This window comes from Carex rostrata, chromosome 1 (assembly GCF_964058835.1).
Source record: "Carex rostrata chromosome 1, lpCarRost1.2, whole genome shotgun sequence".
In the NCBI taxonomy this organism is placed as follows: domain Eukaryota; kingdom Viridiplantae; phylum Streptophyta; class Magnoliopsida; order Poales; family Cyperaceae; genus Carex; species Carex rostrata.
In genome coordinates, this window is record NC_135918.1 from 19,435,220 (window position 1) to 19,454,646 (window position 19,427).

Consider the following 19,427-nt stretch of genomic DNA (forward strand, 5'->3'; position numbering starts at 1 on the left):
CTTTGAAAATGAAAAAAAATGATGTTGTAAGATGTTGTAACTTTCAAGTTGTTGTAAGTGGATCCCTCCTCATATATATATATATATATATATATATATAGAGGTGGGCTACGGTGAGTTGCGAAGTAAAACACGTTTCTACTTCACGCCGTATTTTTATTTTGAAAGTCCAAACGACCGATCCGAACCGTTAGATGTTTAATCCATATTGAAATGTGCTTGGATACCAAATTTTACATTTTTTGGAATTTTTTTTACTATTTATTAAGTATTTTTTAAAATTGCTGTTCTGCTGTGAACAGTAAAAAACAGTAAAATTTTCTGGACCATCAGATCAGCGACTTTCAAAATTGCTTAATAAATAGTAAAAAAATTCCAAAAAATGTAAAATTTGGTCTCCAAGCACATTTCAATATGGAGAACAAGATGAACGGTTCGGATCGATGTTTTGAACTTAAAAATCACAAAATATGAGCGTGAAGTAAAATAGTCGCTTTACTTCGCAACTCACCGTAGCCCATCTCATATATATATATATATATATATATATATATATATATATATATATATATCCAGTCCATCACCGAAATTTTTAGTAATAGGAAATTAATTAAATAAATATCGATAATGGAGAACGAAATTGAATTTTTTCGAGATATAGGAAAAACGTGATAGTTTATAACGTCCTCTGGACGTTATAGATTATCACAGCTAGATTAGCCACAAATTAATTACCCTCCTTCTAACTGAACTGCGTAGACAAAAAAAATTAAATCATCCAGCACGTAACAAATTAACTAATGTATATACTCATGATTTATATATTTTTTTATTTATTAACTCTGGCTTTATGTCTAGTATAAGTAACAAGTGTATCAAAATGGGGACCTTGTAACGGATTTCTAGATCTGCTCCAAATTATCCCATCATAATCATAATCATATATGTATATATATATATATATTCTATCTACATAGGAGACGCAATTGCTGACTTATTTGACTATCTTATCATCGATCAAATACCTCATTAATTTCATTCTCATGGTGGGCTCCGTTTTCAGACAAGGTTTTGTCCGTATAACATCTTAAATTCATTATTCATGGCTCATCACTATAATTTTTTTTTTTCTACGCGGTTCAGTTAGAAGGGAGAATAATTAATCTGTGGTTAATCTGACCGTGATAGTCTATAACGTTCAAATAATGTTATAAACTATTGCTTTTTCATATATCTCAAAAAAAACTCAATTTCGTTCTCTATTATTAGTATTTATTTATTTAATTAATTTTCTATTAATAAAAATTTCAGGAGCCCATCATGCCCCCATGAAACGATAGATGACATGATGAGAGGTTTGTTGGCGTTGCCTAGGAAATAGCCAACATCTACATATAATATATATATTATATGCATTTTATTTTAGCACTCTCCCTGCATTATTATTATTATTATTTATTTTTTGTGTGAATTATCCATACATTTGGGTGACCCTTTTGTGCAACAATATATATGAATCTTTTTTAATTTCTTGGTTGTTTCATTAGGAAGAGAACTGTGGTAAACTGTTAATATATGTATAATCATACTACATAATGTGACAAGTAGAGCACTGCCACAGAAAACCAAAGAAGGTAAACTTAATTAATGTGTTACTATTCTGATCACTAGACAGTGGAAATAAGTTACTGAATAAGCTTCTGATCAAACACAAATTATATCTCAAATAAGTATGGACATTTTATTATTATTATTATACATACAAATGATTAGAGAAATTAACCACTTAATTAATTAATTAAATCTGTTTGATAATACCAAGACAAAATGAATTTGACAAGTACAAGCTTAGATAACAGGATCACATCAATCATTAGTGGTTAATTGCATGGTTCTTCTTATGTTTTATGCATTTTAATTTGTACTATCAAATTTAATTTAAACATACACATGTGTAAATTGTACAATTGTAAGGACTCACATGCAATTGTACTACAGTCTCATTCTCAGTCTCTCTCAGACTGCTAATCAACAACGCTGTATTAAAGCACCTTTCCAATTTTCATTTTTCAAAAGGAAAAGGTTAAAAAAAAAAATCTCCTATTCAACATTCCAATCAAAACAAATGTAGCTAGCGCGCCTTCTTTTGTATATAAATAGCACCTCACCTCCCCTCACCTTTCCCTCACTCTCAATTTATCCATGGCATCCCCTTCTACTTGTACCATTCTCTTCATCCTCTTTTCTTCTTTTCTTTTATTTTTCGGCGATGCGGCCAGGCCGTCATTCGCTTGTGCGCCTGGCGGCCCGGCTGCAAGCCTTCCTTTTTGCAGCGTCGGCCATCCGATCAAGTCCCGTGTCAAGGACTTGCTCGGAAGGTTAACGCGAGCCGAGAAAGTACGCCTGCTTGTGAACAACGCAGCAGGTGTACCTCGACTCGGTATCAATGGGTACGAGTGGTGGTCGGAAGCTTTGCATGGAGTTTCCAACACCGGCCCTGGAGTTCACTTCGGTGGTGAATTTCCCGGTGCCACTAGCTTCCCGCAAGTCATCACGTCGGCCGCGTCGTTCAATGCTTCTCTTTGGGAGCTCATTGGCCAGGTAAAGAACTATTCTATTTATCATCAATTTTTTTTTCTTTTTTACCTTAATTTCTATATATATGTAGCTTCTACTTATACAAGTGTAAAAGGCTTTCTTTCTTCTTACATGTATATTTTTACCTTTTTTTTGTTTTGATGTCTGAGTGCTCTGTTTTTGGACAGAACTCTTTCTATCCTTTCTCTTTTACATTGAAAATATATTCTCAGATAGATGAGTACAAGGAATAAAGGGAAAAAGTGTTCACATTGTCACTTTAATTGACAAATTCTCCTTTTTCATGACAAGTAATTAGTTATTATTATTATTATGTGATAGATATATGCTGATATGCATATAACTAATTTATTTCCAGAAAACAGAGTTCCTTACTAAAATTTGCAAACTTTACTGCAGAATTTTAAAGGAGTATTATTTTTCATTGAAAAGTGTAAACATGATAATGAACATATTAAAACCTGATTTATTTTATAACCACATGCAACCTTATCATCAAAAACCTTCACCATCAAATTCCAACCTCTGTATATGACAATGACATGAAAAATGCATATTTAACATTTATTTTTCATAAAAGAAAAGATGGTCTCAGACAATGCAAAAAAAAAAAGAAAAGAGGAAAAATATAGCCACCATGTCATTCCTCATAGCATAGCTACTCTACAATTTAAATTGTAGATGCTTGCTTTTTGTTTTGCTTTATTATGGATCAAGTGGTACCAGAAGAAATGATGATTATTATTAGGCTATTTATTACTTTTTGCTTTGTTATTCATTATGATTTTATGTCTCATGTCATTAATTCATCATTTTTATGAGACATGCACTAAAATATTATAATACCCAAAAAATAATTTTAATTGCATAAACAATACCTAAAGTAGTTGCTTGCTTTCTTCTGTGTGATATCTATCATTTAATATCTATATGATAGCTATCAGTCATATCTCAACTACTTTTTGGATTTCAATACCAAAATAAATAATATAATTGTAGCATACAAACACATATATGATATAATTTCTTTGACAATGCATGGAAAATTGTATTGTATTTTAAGCAACATGAATAGACCATGCATGTGAAAAGGCATTTTTAGCCAGCTAATTTTCACTAATGTACAATAATTACACACACATCAACAACATGCATGCTTCCCTACATCAACTATAGACAGTGACATTTTATAAGCCTATTCATAGCTTCATAAAATATAAACAAACAAACAAACCAATGAACAAATAAATAAATAAATAAACAAACAAACAAACAAATACATTTGTCCTAATGCATATGAAATATGTTTAATTTGCATGTGCAAATTATTAAAATCAATTATTTAAATAGCATTTATATGGTCGAAAAAACGACGCTATTGTCATATTGCATTGCTATAGCACGCTATAGATGCTTATAGCACTATATTTAGAACTCTGATTAAAATTGCTTTTTATATAGCTAGCTACATATATCAGTAATTAACTGAATCCTTTTTGAATGGTTTTTTTTTTTTGTAATTTTGAACAAATAAATTCCTAGTTATAAAACTTAAAAAAGTGTTTACAAAATTGGATTGGTAGACAATTTGATGTATGTAGAGGGGCATTAAATAATTTCAACCTTCAACAGTGCACATTTTTTTTGATATTTCATGGGTGGGTCCCGCAGATAAGTTTACCAGAAAATCAGAGCAGTAGATTCACGGGACAATAATTCGGATTTGATACTTTTACAAGTTCATCTCCAGTTAACACAAAACCTCCATCGTCCATTTTCAAATTTATTTTATATTATGAGCTGTATTTTTGTGAACTGATAAATAAAAAAGCTTTTCCAGTTTATTTGTAACTGGAGAATATAAAAGCTTATCTCTCACGTGTTAATATATCCAAAAAAAAAATATATATTATATATATCTATTACCGAGAAGAAATGACATGTCAGAAAAGCTTTGAATTCTTTGAGATCTCATTGGTGGAGAGAAAATTTTGCCTAAATTTCTGTGCTTGATTTACAAAATTTTTTGTGGGCCCTGTTGAAAAGAGAAATGACAAGCTTTTTTTATTCATTTTTAACCAATATTGATTGAGTGGGGTACCAGTGTCAGAAATCTCATCGTTTTCTGTTCAGAAATTCATTTATTATTTTTTTTTCTTTTTTGGTATTTAAAAAAATCATTTGTTGGTATTATTTCCCATAACTCTTTGACCTACTTCTTTTGAAGGATTGAAGAAAAAACAGTGAACATGTGTCAGAAATATTTTAAATTTGTACCATTTAGAATAAAATAAAGAACAAAAATGTTAAAAGTGACATCGTGTAATTACATTTATTACACAATTAACTCTTGATAAAACAAATTAGACTAATTAATGTGTTGCAAAATAAATCTGCTGTTTAAAGTTTTAGCGAAATTTAATAAAAAAAATATTGTGCGAATCTCAATGAAAATCAACGGTTAGAATAACAGCAGATTTATTTCCTACTTAATGTCGAAAAGTTGAAGTAATAATATGATTAATTGTATTCATGCATGTAAAATTTACAAATGTGATAAAACAAAATAAATAACTAATGTATGTAGGTGGTGTCAGACGAGACGCGGGCGATGTACAACGGAGGGCAAGCGGGGCTGACGGTGTGGAGCCCGAATGTAAATGTGTTCAGAGACCCGCGGTGGGGTCGGGGCCAGGAGACACCAGGTGAGGATCCAAAAATGGCTGCAAAGTACGCAGCTGCTTACGTGCGGGGCCTACAGCAGCCGTATGACGGGAAACATGGCCGGACCAAGCTGAAGCTTGCCGCCTGCTGTAAGCATTACACTGCCTACGATCTCGACAACTGGAAAGGCGTCGATCGCTTCCATTTCAATGCCTTGGTATGTTGCTAATTAAACTAGTAAATTTGTTGGTTTTGGTACTATGCATAGCGTATATTGATCCGTACTATGAATTAGTATTGTCATTTTCAAAATCTAAATAGTCATATGTACTGTTAAACAAAATTTTCCATGAAATTGTACTTGTAGATCAAGTTTTATATCTTTTTTTTAGAATTTTTTTACTATTTATTTTGATAAGTAGAAAATCACTACGGTATAAAAATCTTTAGTTCAAGTCTTTTTACCCATCTAAAATAGTGAAAAAAATGTAAAAAAAATATTGATCTAGTACAAACTAATATGCACTGTATATGCATATTACCATAATCTCACCCATGTTAGTTGATCTTAGTTTTTGTTTGCTGTTTTAGTTTGTTGCTAATTGCTATGTATGTATACAGGTGAGCAAACAGGATTTGGAGGATACATTCAACGTGCCGTTCAAGGCGTGCGTGACAGAGGGAAACGCCGCGAGCGTGATGTGCTCGTATAATCAGGTGAACGGAGTGCCGATGTGTGCCGATCCGAATCTGCTCAGAGGCACAATCAGGGGACAATGGCGCCTCGACGGGTAAGAGTTTGCTGTTTGTTGTTTATTTCATTTTTTTTTTTTTGTTGCATTTTTAAAAGAATTTGAATGTAAGAGAGAAGGCAACTCTGGTTTGCAATTTCAGGTACATAGTCTCAGACTGTGATTCAGTTGATGTGTTCTACAATTCACAACATTATACCTCAACGCCTGAAGATGCAGTTGCAGCAACGCTTAAAGCTGGTAAATTGCAATTTTACCAGTATTTTAAAACTGAAACAAGATTGTTATGACATGTTATAATCAGTTTTGATTCTATAATTCAGGTTTGGATCTGGATTGCGGGCCCTTCCTTGCGCAATACACCGAAAATGCAATCAGCAAGGGCAAAGTGACTGATGCTGATGTGGATGCCGCTCTGACCAACACTCTGACTGTGCAGATGAGGCTCGGCATGTACGACGGTGAACCAAGCACGCAGCCGTTCGGGAACCTGGGCCCACGTGACGTATGCTCCCCGGCCCACCAGAACCTGGCCTTGGAGGCCGCTCGTCAAGGCATGGTGCTCCTCAAAAACCGTCACAAGGCTCTACCGTTGTCCCCATCATCTCACCGCACCGTGGCAGTAATCGGGCCCCACTCGGATGCCACTGTCGCTATGATCGGGAACTACGCAGGTGTCCCATGCCGGTACACCAGCCCTCTAGAAGGAATCGGATCGTATGCCAAGACTGTGCACCAGAAAGGATGCACAGACATGGCGTGTCTTGGTGACCAACCCATCGGGCCCGCGGTCGATGCGGCACGTACTGCCGATGCCGCTATTATTGTTGTCGGATTGGATCAGTCAATTGAGGCGGAGCAAAGGGACCGGGAAGACCTCCTCCTTCCTGGCCAGCAACAAGAGCTCGTTTCCAAGGTGGCATTGGCATCGAAAGGGCCAGTTGTACTAGTCGTCATGTCCGGAGGCCCGGTTGACATTTCTTTTGCCGAAAATGACCCTAGGGTTTCAGCTATAATTTGGGCCGGATACCCTGGTCAAGCCGGTGGGGCCGCCATTGCCGACACTATCTTCGGTGCATATAATCCAGGTAATTAAAAAAAGTAATATAAATTATTACAGATGAAATGAATATAATCAATTTGTTAATTGATATTATTAATTGTTTATGATTTGTGACAGGTGGTAAGCTGCCTATGACATGGTATCCACAAGACTACTTGCAGAAGGTTCCGATGACCGACATGAACATGCGGGCCAACCCGTCGAAGGGTTATCCGGGTAGGACCTACCGCTTCTACACCGGCCCCGTAATCTATCCCTTTGGCCATGGCCTCTCTTACACCAAATTCTCTCAGTCCTTGGCGCACGCTCCGACTCAGCTCTCGGTTCCTCTTGACGGTCAGAGACTCGTGTCGGTTAATGCCACCAAGCCTGCCCGAACAAAACGGGCAGTACGTGTGACACATGCTAAATGTGACGGCCTACACATCCCGGTCCATGTCGATGTCAAAAATGACGGGAACCAAGATGGGACCCACATTGTCATGATCTTCTCGAACCCGCCAACCGGCCACTCTGCACCCGTGAAACAACTCTTGGGGTTTGAAAAGGTGCACGTGTCGGCCGGCAGCCAGGTCAGGGTTGAAATGGCGGTCGACGTGTGTAAAGATCTTAGCTATGCTGATATCAATGGGGTACGAAGGATACCGATCGGCGAGCACAGCCTTCGGATCGGCGAATTGACGCACACTGTGTCAGTTGTAGCAGAGCAAACTAGGTTATGATAAATTATTATTATTATTAGGTAAATTAATCCAATTACAAAAAGGCAATAAGCATAAGAATGGCAAAATTGCCCCCTTAATTAGATCATTATTTGTATGATTGTTCTGATTTGTGCCCTTAAAAATTGAAGGGCATAAATGGCACTTGATTTTAAGGGTTGAAAAAGTTCATCCCTGAAATGAAATGTTGGTTTGATTCTCCTGTTCTTTTTCATGAAGGGCATTTTTTGGGCATTTATCAATCATTTTTTTGTTCATGTTTAAGTTTGGACAGAGAGAAAAGACTGAAGCTTTTATTTTAGTTTGGACAGGAAAATAAGAACACAGTAATTTATTATGTCTGTTAGAATTCAATTGATTTCAATTGAAAAGAGTTCAACAAAAATAATTTTAGGAATTGAATTATTTAGATTAGATAGTCAAGTTTATGAAGAAAAAGTAATTGGGTAAATAAATAGATAGTTATTTTTTTCTCTCTTTATCCAAAAAAATGAAGGATAAAATAAAAAAATATTTAAAAAATTCACCTGTGTCTGAATTGAAATCTTTTCTCGTTTTTAAATGATTTCGATGGAGGAATTTATTAAAAAGAAATTATATTTATCATTCTGAGAAAGAATTTAATTAGTTGGGATCAAGGCCAGATATCAGTTATGATTTGGCATGGAAAGCACGCAGCAGAGCGTTAAGAATTATATACGGTAGTTGGGAGAAGTTTTTTTCTGATTTACCAAGATACTTATCTATGATGCAAGCTTCAAATTCAAGTACTATTTGGACCATGAACCCTCCCTTTACAGGAACAGGTGTACAACAATTTAGACGAGTTTTTTGGGCTTTTGGCCCTTCGATAGAGGGTTGGAAAAAGTGTCGGCCGGTGGTAAGTGTTGATGGTACTCATTTGTATGGCAAATACGAGGGATGTGCATTAATTGCTACAGGTATTGATGCTAATGGGGGGCTTTATCCAATAGCTTTTTCTATTTGTGACAAAGAAAATGGAGATAATTGGGAGTGGTTTCTTCAGTCATTAAGAGATTTTGTTATACGTGAAAGGAAGGTTTGCATCATATCTGATCGTTTTTCTGATAATAAAGAGGTGGTTCGTAGAGTATTTTCTCCTGATGATGGTCATGCTCATCGCTGGTGTTTGCGTCATATAAAAGCAAACCTTAAGAAGGCAGGTATTATTGATAAAGTAGTATTGGATAAATTTTACAGAATTGGTTGTGTAAATGAGATTGTAGAGTTTAATAGACTGAAAGAGAAATTAAAAACTGAGTGTGAGAATGCTTGGAAATGGATAGAGGAGAAAATAAATGACGACCGTGAATATTGGGCATTAGCATTTGATGGTGGAAGAAGATATGGTGTTATGACCACCAACTAGTCTGAGAGCCTTAACTCGGTACTTAGAGGTACTCGATCACTACCTGTCACTGCATTTGTTGCTGCTACCTTTTATAGAGTAAACCAAGCTTTTGTTGAGCGCAGTGAGCAAGGAAGAAAGATGACAACCCAGTTGTGCCCTAAAGTTATTGACCAAATTCGCCCTCGACAAATCGCATCTCGCGGGTATCAGGTATGTCGGTTTGGTCCCTATGATTACGAGGTTAATACTGGAACCTCAAAATACTCGGTAACAATAAATGGGAGGTCATCGATTTGTGTATGTCAGGCATTTCGACTTATCGGCCTTCCTTGCAGTCATATGTTGGCTTGTTGTGGTGATCAATGGCACAAAACAAACTTTCATACACTTTGTAAGGATTGGTATTTCGCTGAGATGTATCGAAATGCATACTCAATCCAGTTTCATCCTGTACCGGACAAGAGATTTTGGCCAAGCATTGAAGGACCAACTGTGCTCCCTTCCGCACTTAGGAAAAAAAAGGGTCGTCCTAAGTCAACTCGTATACATAATTCAATGGATGTGAGAGAAACAACTGTTACAACAAAACGTAAATGCGGGCATTGCAAGGAGCTTGGTCATAACAAAAAAAAGTGTCAACAGCTTCACAAAACTAGAGGTAATAAGCATTTTCTCATTGCATTTGTTTCAAATATTAATTTTTTTACTAATAAAATTATATGATTATGCAGGTGCCACAACTTGAGAATTCATCTACTGCTGACAACTAAATATGCTAAAGAATATGCTAAACATTAATCTAATGTGAGATTTTTTTTTATTATTTGGAGTTTATTAATTACTACTTTATCATTTTAATATGAAGTTGTTCACTTTATATTATAACTTTTTAAATATATATTTTTTATTGTAGGAAGTTCGAAAGTTTGATACAAGCACATAAGGTTAAGGCGGTAGTTTATATTTATGATTTGTCATTTCTAGCAATTTTTTGTTTTATTTTATTGTACTCTTTCGTATTGTTGGTATTAATTAGTAATTGTTTTGGATTTTATATATGTGAAAGACAAAGTTGAATGAACTACCAATTTTTAAGAAAAATATATATGATTAGTACGTTTTTTTGAAGCATGAGTATCTCACTTAGTTGTTCCTAGTATGTGATATGATATATTTTTAATAATTGTATAAGCCACATTATGATTTTTTTTCCTCTGAATAAATTGTATGCAGAATGTATATATTTAATATATTTATTTGTTATTCTTTTTATATTGAATAAACTATATGTAAAATGTCTATATTATAAAAATTAATATGTTAATCCAAAATATTTTATAGAATAAATTAATACTACAGCACAACAATTGTTAAAAAGATTAAGATGTTAAAAATATTTTACAAAATAAATTTTATACTGAATATATAAAACTTTACAAATCTGTACATGAGATATTAGATGATATTTGAAATAGTCTAGATTATGACGGATCATCAAACCAAGAGTCGTCAGTCAAAGAAGAAAAAGACAGAAATTAAAATAAATTAAAATTTAAACATAACTTAAAAATAAAACGAAACATAACTTATCAGTAAGTCAAATGCAAATATTTGAAGTTATTAAAAATGCACGATATCTAAGAAATTAAATGTGGTAAGAAAAAAAATAACAATAATGGCGCCTTCAGCCTTCTTCATTTGACACTTTCCCAAATTTTTTTTTTCCAAATTTAATAGAGTAATTAACGTGGAGAGAGAGGGAGTAATATGGAGAGAGAGGGGAGAGGGAGGGAGGGTAACTTTGGGTCCCACAAGGGCATTTTGCCAAAAAAATTAGTGAGGGGGTATTTTATTTGATCTTTCTTGAAGGATGGGCATTTTGTAAAATTCCCCACCCTTGGCGCCTTGGTTCTTTTCTGAGTAAATATTTTAACAGAGCTATTTTACTTTCGTACAGCGCTCCGACCATATGTAGCGCTGTTTTGATTCTATAGCACGTGCACTTCATGAAGCCAAAGCAGCTCTATTAAAAAATTTACCCGCTTGTCTCAAGTACGGATCTCTACAGTAACTCATATTTTGAATTTAGATCAGAGCGTCCGATCAGAATCTAAAGTCAGTGGTAGAATCCACGATCTCCTTTAATATTCGTGCCATAGCAGATTGAACGGTCAAGATAAGAACAAAATTTGAGTTTACTCTGGTGATATGAATTCTTTCTCAACAACTCACCAGTCCAGACACCATTTTAACAGAGTGATTTTAACTTCATACAGCGCAATAACCATATTTAGCGCTCCTTTGATTCGATAGCACGTGCGCTTCATGAAGCCAGAACTTCTCCATTAAAACTTTTACCCGCTTTTCTCGAGAGTCCAGATCCTCTCAAGTAACTCAAATTTTGAGTTTAGATCAGACCGTCCGATCAGAATCCCAAGTCCAAGGTAGAATGGACTGATAAACTTAAATATTTGTGCAACAGCAGATTGAACGATCCAGATCTAAGTACAAAATTTGAGTTAAACTCAGTTAATATGAATTGTTTCTCAACAGCCCCCCAGTCCAGGCACCATTTTTTGTTACATAGAGAGAAAGAGAGCGAGCGAGAAAGAGAGATATCTATATCTATAGATGAGACGATTTCGAATCAAATCATCTCGTTTAAGTAAAAGATTCGAAAGAGGAGGAGCATATCCCGTTTCCAGCCACCTCTTACCAGTATCAGTACCAGCAAATTCCACATTCCATCGAACCCAATCAACCTCCACCTCTTACCAGTATCTTTCTCTTTCCATCTCTCCTTGTGAGAAAAATATCTACAAGGATTCCAATTTACAGTTAATTTCCACATGCCAACATCGCGTTCTGGCAATTCTTTCAGAAAATAACAACAACTGGTTCTCTTTGCTCAGTAAAGAGTTCCAGCCTTATTTACAACGGATTGATCCTCGGTTTGTAATTAGTTTCTTGCAAAATGCTGATAACCCAGTATCCTTGCTTAAATTTTACCTCTGGGTTTCTAACTGTAACCCCAAATTGGCCAAGGATAGCTCTGTTGTTAGGGTTTTGTCGGATTTGCTATGGAGAAAAGGTCCAGTAATTCTCTCAGATGATCTGATAAGGGAAGTAAAGAGCTGTGGATGTAATATAACTGAAGATTTGCTTTGCATTTTGATCAGAAGTTGGGGCAAATTAGGCCTTGCCAAGTATGCCCATGACGTGTTTGATAAAATGCCTCTCATGGGTTTTAGGCTGAGTACGCGATTGTACAACACGGTCATCAATGCACTGGTCGCAGCCAATTCTCTGGACTTGGCCTATATGAAATTCCAGCAGATGTTTTCTGACGGTTGCCCCCCTGACCATTTCACATATAACACACTGATCCATGGAGCGTGCAAACAAGGCATAATCGAGGAAGCGGTACGATTGTTAAAGCAAATGGAGAGGCGTGGTCTCTCTGCTAATGTCTTCACTTACACCATATTGATAGACGGGTTTTGTAAATCAAAGAAGGCAGAGGAGGCAATTGAAGTATTGCATAAGATGAGACATAGAAATGTCATACCCACCGAGGCAACATACCGGTCACTGGTACACGGCTTGTTCCATTGCTTGGCACCAAAAAGAGCATATGAAATGACAACCGGAGTTCTTGAAAATGAACCGGTATTACAACGTGATGCATGTAATACCTTGTTGTATTGTCTATGTAAAAATGGTATGGCTAGTGAGGCTAGAGATTTCATCGAAAAAATAAGCCTGAGAGGTTTGGTACCAGATGCTACCGTTTTTGGTGCTGTCATGGTTTGTTCTATGAAAACATTAGGGTTTGATGACTTGCATCTATTGTTTGAAAACTTTATAAAAAATGGCGGGAAACCGGGTTTTCATGCGTATATTTCCATAGTTCAAGGTTTCCTCAAGGAGAGAAATCATGCAGAGGTATGTAAATATATAAAACAGATGGATACAGTTGGATTACTATCTAGTGTTGTTTCATACAATGAATTAATAAATTTGTTGGGTGAAGCTAAAGAAATGGACATGGCACTGGAGATGTCTAGTGAGATGATACATAGAGGCTTCTCTCCTAACTTAGTGACATATAATACCTTGATTAATTGGTATTCCAAATTAGGGGAAGTTAAAAAGGCACGAGATATTCTAAAGAAGCTATTGGAGCACGGTTTCAGACCTGATAAGATCACTTTCACATCCATCATAGACGGGTTGTGCCGGGCCCGCCAATTGACCGATGCTCTAAAATGTTTTCATGAGATGCCAAATTGGGGTGTTTCACCAAATGCCCTTACTTACAATGTACTAATAAGGTCCCTTTGTGATATCAGGGCTTTTGGAGATGCATCAAAGTTACTTAATCGGATGCAAAGAGATGGAATTAAACCCGATTGTTACTCCTTCAATGCCCTGATTTTGAATTTTTGCAGGGTTGGGGAAGTAAATAAGGCTCGGAGTTTGTTCAGTGACATGCTGAGATTAGGTGCCGTGCCTGATAAGTACACGTACAATGCTTTTATTAGGGTTTTGTGTGATGAAAATCGAATTGATGAAGCAATAGAGATTTTAAGGATAATGAAGCTTAATGGGTGTAACCCGAACCCGTTTTCTTACCAGATGGTTACAGAGGCCCTTATAAATGCCGGTCGTTTCGAGGAGGCTCAGAAATTGGAGAGATACAAAGAAACTACAGTATGATAGGAGGGGCAATTTGGACATTTTGAGGAAAAAAAATGGTGGGAAGCTCACTAGAAGTGCTTCCTACATATCAGGCCAGAACCTTTTTTCTGGTACTGGAAATAAGAATTGTTTACTTGAGTGTAGTGATAATATAATATAATATAAGGTGTTAATTGAATTTTTTTGACAGTCAACATAGATTTGGTTTAGGTTTTGAATTTTAAACTTTTAAGATAGCACCATTTAGTCTCAGATTTGTTGTTTTTGTCAAAGTTCTTTTTTGTTTCCCATTGAAAAATTTATCCTTATAGTCAATATTCTTTATTATTTTATTCTATTCTAGAAATTCAATCTAAACAAGAAATATAAAAAAGAAAAACAGCATGAAACCGCTTCTAGAAGCTACTTGTTTTGCTCACTTGCTACCTAATTTCAGCTGAGCTAAATTATGTTTGTTTAATTGTTACCACAAATATTTATTTTCCTACAATTTAGTTTGTCAAATGACAAAAGAAGGAAAAAAGGGAAAAGCAGAGAGAAGAAAACAGTGTCAATTGCGTTCCAACCCACAAAAAAAAAATATTTATTCTTAATTTAATGATTCATAGGGTTGTAGATGCAATTGTTCTCGGAAATTGATTTGTAACAAGAAACATTTTTCTTACCCAAACTACAGTAAAGGTTAAATAGATATTACAAATTTTTATAGGAAATTGAACGTAATAATGAATTTTTGAGGGGTATACATGAAAGTTCTCCTTAATTTAATGATTAATAGGGTTGTAGATGCTACTGTCCCCTGAATCTTAATCCTCTGAGGTAATATAATATTTCTGTTTGAATATGGACCGTCCGATCAGAATCCGGACCAATCCGGTCTGAGGTGAAATGCAAGATTATCCTTTAATATTCGTGCAGATTATGATCGGACGGTCTGGATCTAAACCTAAATATTCTGTTACCTTAGGTGATATCAATTCCCTGTCCCCCAACTATATCCATCTCAAAAAGAAAAGAAAAACACAAAATTGAAACAATTGTTGTGAAATTTGCAATCTGATTTCTAAAACGAAAGAACATAATCATACCAGAAAGAAACACACTTTACCAGTTAACAGTTAGTTCCATCTCTCGTCTCCCTTACTTTCAAACCCTAACCCTAGATCTCATTACCGTTTTGCGATGGGTTGGGCTACGAGATTCATGGCTGCCGTCGCCTTCCTCGCCGTAGGTGTGGTCTTCGCGCCGGACTCCCTGGTCAGCTCCTCCGGTGGGCCCCACTCACCGGACTCCGCCTTGGCCACGACCGCCAAGCTGGCGCATCTCCTCTGCTTTGCCACCTCCTTTGGCGCTGCTCTCTGGGTCACCTTCATTGGTGGCATCATCATGTTCAAGTACTCTCTCACTCTTTCTACATGTTTTCTCTAGCTTTAGTTCAGTGTGAATTGATTGGGAAAAGTAATAAATTTCTCTATACATGCTTTCTCATTATATGTAAAACTTAAAACTTTCAAGGCATTGATAGGTAAAATTTTAGTTCAGTGTGAATTGATTGGGGAAAACATGAAATTTCAACACTGTTCTATATAATTTTTATATTCTTTTATGATTGATATTTTTATTTGGTTAATTTTTTATTCTTATTATATGTAATACTTAAAAAAAAACTTTTCAAGGCATTAATTGGTGAAATTTTAGTTTAGTGTGAATTAATTGGGAAAAACATTAAATTTCAACATTTAGGATATAATGATTAATATATTTAGTTGGTTAATTTTGGTTTTCTTACTATATGAAAACTTGAAATTTTGAAGGCATTTGCCAAGACACCAATTTGGGAATCTCCAAGGGAAGATGTTCCCGGCCTACTTCAGTCTGGTCTCTGTCTGTGCGGCCATTTGCGTGGCTGCTTTTGCTTACCTCCACCCGTGGAAATCGGCCTCCTCTCTTGAACGGTACCAACTAGGTTTTCTCCTCTCCTCCCTTGGTTTTGACCTCTCCAACCTGCTTGTCTTCACCCCCATGACCATTGAGGTAATTTTGCATCTTTTTAATAAACTCAATTAACATTTCGACTCTCAGCTCACATTTTTAAGGTTATTGGTTCTGACAATAACGGCATAATTGTGAAAATTCAAACTGATACCATTTTGTGGTGTTAGGCCTTGAGTCCGTATCCTCCGAGATATCTCAAATTCTCAGTTGATCTAAAGCCGGGCCAAATTATTTCCGGTGCCTATTCAGAATATGCAGGGGGGCCAGTATTATTGTGCTTTGAGATTCGTGCAGGAAGGATTTGAACAGTATTTTCCACAGATTAACTCAAAGTTTGAGATATCTCAGGGGATGCAAATTCTTAAGCCCTTGCACTGAGCCATTCTAGTCTCCGTTAGTTATAAAAAGAAGTTTGTTAGATTAACCCGATTTTTGTCTTAGTTAACTCTTGGTTGGATAATAAGATTAAATATTTGATGGCAAACTGAAACCGGCATGTGCTATTGAACCAAATACCACATAAACTGATCCAATTTAGCCTCAAAAAAGCCTTTTAAAAATATCTCAATCTAGGCACATTTGAAACAAATTTGGGGCCAAATTAACCTCAGTTAATGTGGTTGAGATTTTTATTTTCTCAATGTAGATGATGAAGAAGAGGCACAAGATTGAAAGGGATCTGAGCATTGGTGACGAGGTGGGGTGGTCAAAGAATGTGGAGGTGGCCAAGAAAAACCCTAATCTTAAAGCGATGAACAAGAAATTCGGGATGATACATGGCTTCTCTTCTCTTGCAAATATCATGTCCTTTGGTTGCCTTGCCATGCACTCTTGGTATCTTGCCGGAAAAATGCAACTCTGATCACATATAAATAAAACATAGTTTGTTTCTAGATATATAAATAAATATCTATTTTTTAGGGGGTTGGTTGTATGTTTAGGTGGTTTTGCATTGACATCTCATCTAAAACTAAAAGGAGCATCACTCTCTAATTGATGTCTCTCTCTTTTTGCTGAATTTTCACGCAATTTATGGCTTCAATTATGTATGTATTTATCCCCATAAGAGCCTTCTAATAAGAAATTGATTGTATATCTTTTGCATCATGTAGAAAATGATTTAAGAATTTGGTATTGACAGCAATGAAACCCTAATGCTTGTTTTGTTAAGAAAATATTGGGATGATTCATGGTTTCTCATCATTCCAATTCCAAAAGACAAAATTTTAGTGTATTTGGGACTGCATGAGCATGAATAATAAATCATAATAATCTATTTTAATGATCTTTGGGTATGTTTTGATCTCAATAATTTTTTTTTTATTGGATTTGTTATTTCATTATTCTTGTTTACTGATCTTCATCTTCGTATATGTTTTGATCAATGCGTATTTATTTTTATTGTATTTGTTAATTAATATCAAGGTTCTAAATAGTGTTTTGTAGCGTATTCCGACTATAAAAGCTATGGTGCTATAGTGTGATATAGCGGCGCTATAGTCATTGTTTTTTTTAGCCGTTCCGTTATAACGTGATAAACACTATTTAAACATTTGATTAATATGGATACAACGGAACGTGATAAACACTATTTAAACATTTGATTAATATGGATACAACTTTGCTCAAAGGTTACCAGAGAAAACCAGAAAATTCTAAATACAATCAGACAACACCAACTCTCTTTTTATTTTTGTTTTATTTCCCTTTTATCATTAAACTTTAATCACTTGAAGAATCTTAAGATGGTTTATACTATTTAATTCAAAGATTTAAATAACGTTTATCATATTAGAACAGCTAAAGAAACAATACTATGTATTTTATATTAATTAATTAATTTTATTTTAGTAATGTAAATGCATGCTCAAGTCGTCGTAATGCAAAGCCTTGGTCAATACAAAACGATCAAGGTATGGTAGGCAGTCTCTTTAAATGTCACATAGTCTGACATAGGTGGTGAAAGCTACACAATGAGCAAAATTATAATTATGCGAGTCATTAAATAGTATTGTATTTGGAATGTTTCGTATACTTGGACCATAGGTCTGTGTCTGTAGGGAAAAATTAGATAATTTAAAAATATAACTAATTTTAATGATTTTCACGGAACAAATATAAAGGAATTGGATTTTATTTTGATACTTACAACGTATTAAGTAACATAAATCAACAAGAATTAGTATTTAGTATAGTGGTAAAAGTACATAATTTCTATGTGAGAGGTCATGAGTTCGAAATCTAGACGGGGGAAATCATTTGTTGTATTACAAGGATATTAAATAGTTGGGTGGCTTGACCTCCAACTAGGGATGTAAACGGTCGGATATGGATCGGATAGTGGTCTTACCGTATCCGTTATAATTTTTTGGATACGGATACGGATACGGATAGTCTCGAATACGGATATGGATCGGATATTAAATGTTACGGATACGGATCGGATATCGGATGGATACCGATATTTTTCATAATTAGCTTGTTAGTTACAAAACATCTATTATATTATTAAAATATTAGTCACTAATTATGTCATAGTGTTATATTTTTCATCAAAATATATATCTATATGTAATTTAATAAATTATTCGTACAATACGCAATTTAATAAATCAATTTAAGAACATATATATATCATTTGTTGTGGTTTAAAGTGTAAATTGTTGGATATGGATAGTAAAAAGTCTTACTGTATCTGTTATAATTTTTCGGATACGGATAGTCTCGGATACGAATCGGATAATTTAAGTACTTTTTCAGATTCGGATTCGAACGAAATTGAATATTATCCGATCCGTTTACACCCCTACCTCCAACCTTAACTAAAAAAAAAGTAACATAAATCAACTATTAGGGCAAACTTTAGTAAAATTAATCATCTCTCAAGAACTGCAATGGAATAGAATTGAGTCTTTAATTTTCCTTAAAGGAGAGTTTGTGAGTAGTGAGTGTGATGTGTGTGGCACTGAATTCATACTTAAAAAGAATAAAAAAATATTACCTCCTAAACATCTTTCATGTAATTAATTAAGTTATTCTCGACCTCACAATGCACACTTTATTTAGCCTAAATAAATATTTAGTTGTGTTAGAATGTACACTTATCTAAAGGGAGATGATAAATTCACCCCAAACTCTATTTTCATTCAAATTCCTCAACTACACCTTCTAAAATAAAAGGTCGTTAGTGTATTTATAGCTGACGTTAATTGAAGTGTGTTAGTCTTTATACCTACGCATACAAGTTTGTATACATAACATATCAAGTCTTTATACATAACATACTAATTAAGTCTTTATAATAATTAGACATATCAACTCTTTAATTTAAAAGTAGAACTAGCTAGTGTACAATATTAAACAAATTGATTGAGTTTAAACTTCTATTAATCAGCAAGACTTTATATCTAGTAATCAAGTCTTTATGCTTAGCATGTCAATTTTTTTTAAAAAGCATATTCAATTTTTAAATGTTTAAATTAAAAGTGTTTATAAAATTCAAAGTGAAGCCTTTATACATAGTACATGAAGTCTTTATACATAACATATCAAGTTTTTAT

The 19,427-nt window shown here is 34.8% G+C and overlaps 3 protein-coding genes across 3 annotated transcripts; all 3 read left to right on the forward strand.

The window, feature by feature from the left end:
- The first annotated feature begins 2,100 nt into the window (after positions 1-2,100).
- Positions 2,101-7,999, forward strand: LOC144562959 (putative beta-D-xylosidase 2). The gene is made up of 6 exons (XM_078312329.1): positions 2,101-2,601; positions 5,186-5,479; positions 5,884-6,053; positions 6,157-6,254; positions 6,338-7,102; positions 7,195-7,999. Exons 1-6 carry the CDS (start codon positions 2,203-2,205, stop codon positions 7,797-7,799), a joined length of 2,331 nt encoding a protein of 776 aa, XP_078168455.1. The 5' UTR covers positions 2,101-2,202; the 3' UTR covers positions 7,800-7,999.
- Positions 8,000-11,762: 3,763 nt separating this feature from the next.
- On the forward strand, positions 11,763-14,049 carry PPR40 (pentatricopeptide (PPR) domain protein 40). Its single transcript, XM_078312338.1, has one exon. It carries the CDS (start codon positions 11,803-11,805, stop codon positions 13,888-13,890), a length of 2,088 nt encoding a protein of 695 aa, XP_078168464.1. The 5' UTR covers positions 11,763-11,802; the 3' UTR covers positions 13,891-14,049.
- Positions 14,050-14,902: 853 nt separating this feature from the next.
- Positions 14,903-16,962, forward strand: LOC144562977 (Late embryogenesis abundant protein (LEA) family protein). Its single transcript, XM_078312350.1, has 3 exons — positions 14,903-15,266; positions 15,687-15,906; positions 16,514-16,962. Exons 1-3 carry the CDS (start codon positions 15,055-15,057, stop codon positions 16,727-16,729), a joined length of 648 nt encoding a protein of 215 aa, XP_078168476.1. The 5' UTR covers positions 14,903-15,054; the 3' UTR covers positions 16,730-16,962.
- Positions 16,963-19,427: the final 2,465 nt, after the last annotated feature.

Coding starts and splice junctions, on each gene's coding strand:
- LOC144562959 (XM_078312329.1), top strand. CDS start 2,203: ATGGCATCCCCTTCTACTTGTACCATTCTCTTCATCCTCTTTTCTTCT. Junction 6,054..6,156: donor GGACAATGGCGCCTCGACGG/GTAAGAGTTTGC, acceptor TTGCAATTTCAG/GTACATAGTCTCAGACTGTG. Junction 7,103..7,194: donor CTTCGGTGCATATAATCCAG/GTAATTAAAAAA, acceptor GATTTGTGACAG/GTGGTAAGCTGCCTATGACA.
- PPR40 (XM_078312338.1), top strand. CDS start 11,803: ATGAGACGATTTCGAATCAAATCATCTCGTTTAAGTAAAAGATTCGAA.
- LOC144562977 (XM_078312350.1), top strand. CDS start 15,055: ATGGGTTGGGCTACGAGATTCATGGCTGCCGTCGCCTTCCTCGCCGTA. Junction 15,267..15,686: donor GGTGGCATCATCATGTTCAA/GTACTCTCTCAC, acceptor GAAATTTTGAAG/GCATTTGCCAAGACACCAAT. Junction 15,907..16,513: donor TCACCCCCATGACCATTGAG/GTAATTTTGCAT, acceptor TTCTCAATGTAG/ATGATGAAGAAGAGGCACAA.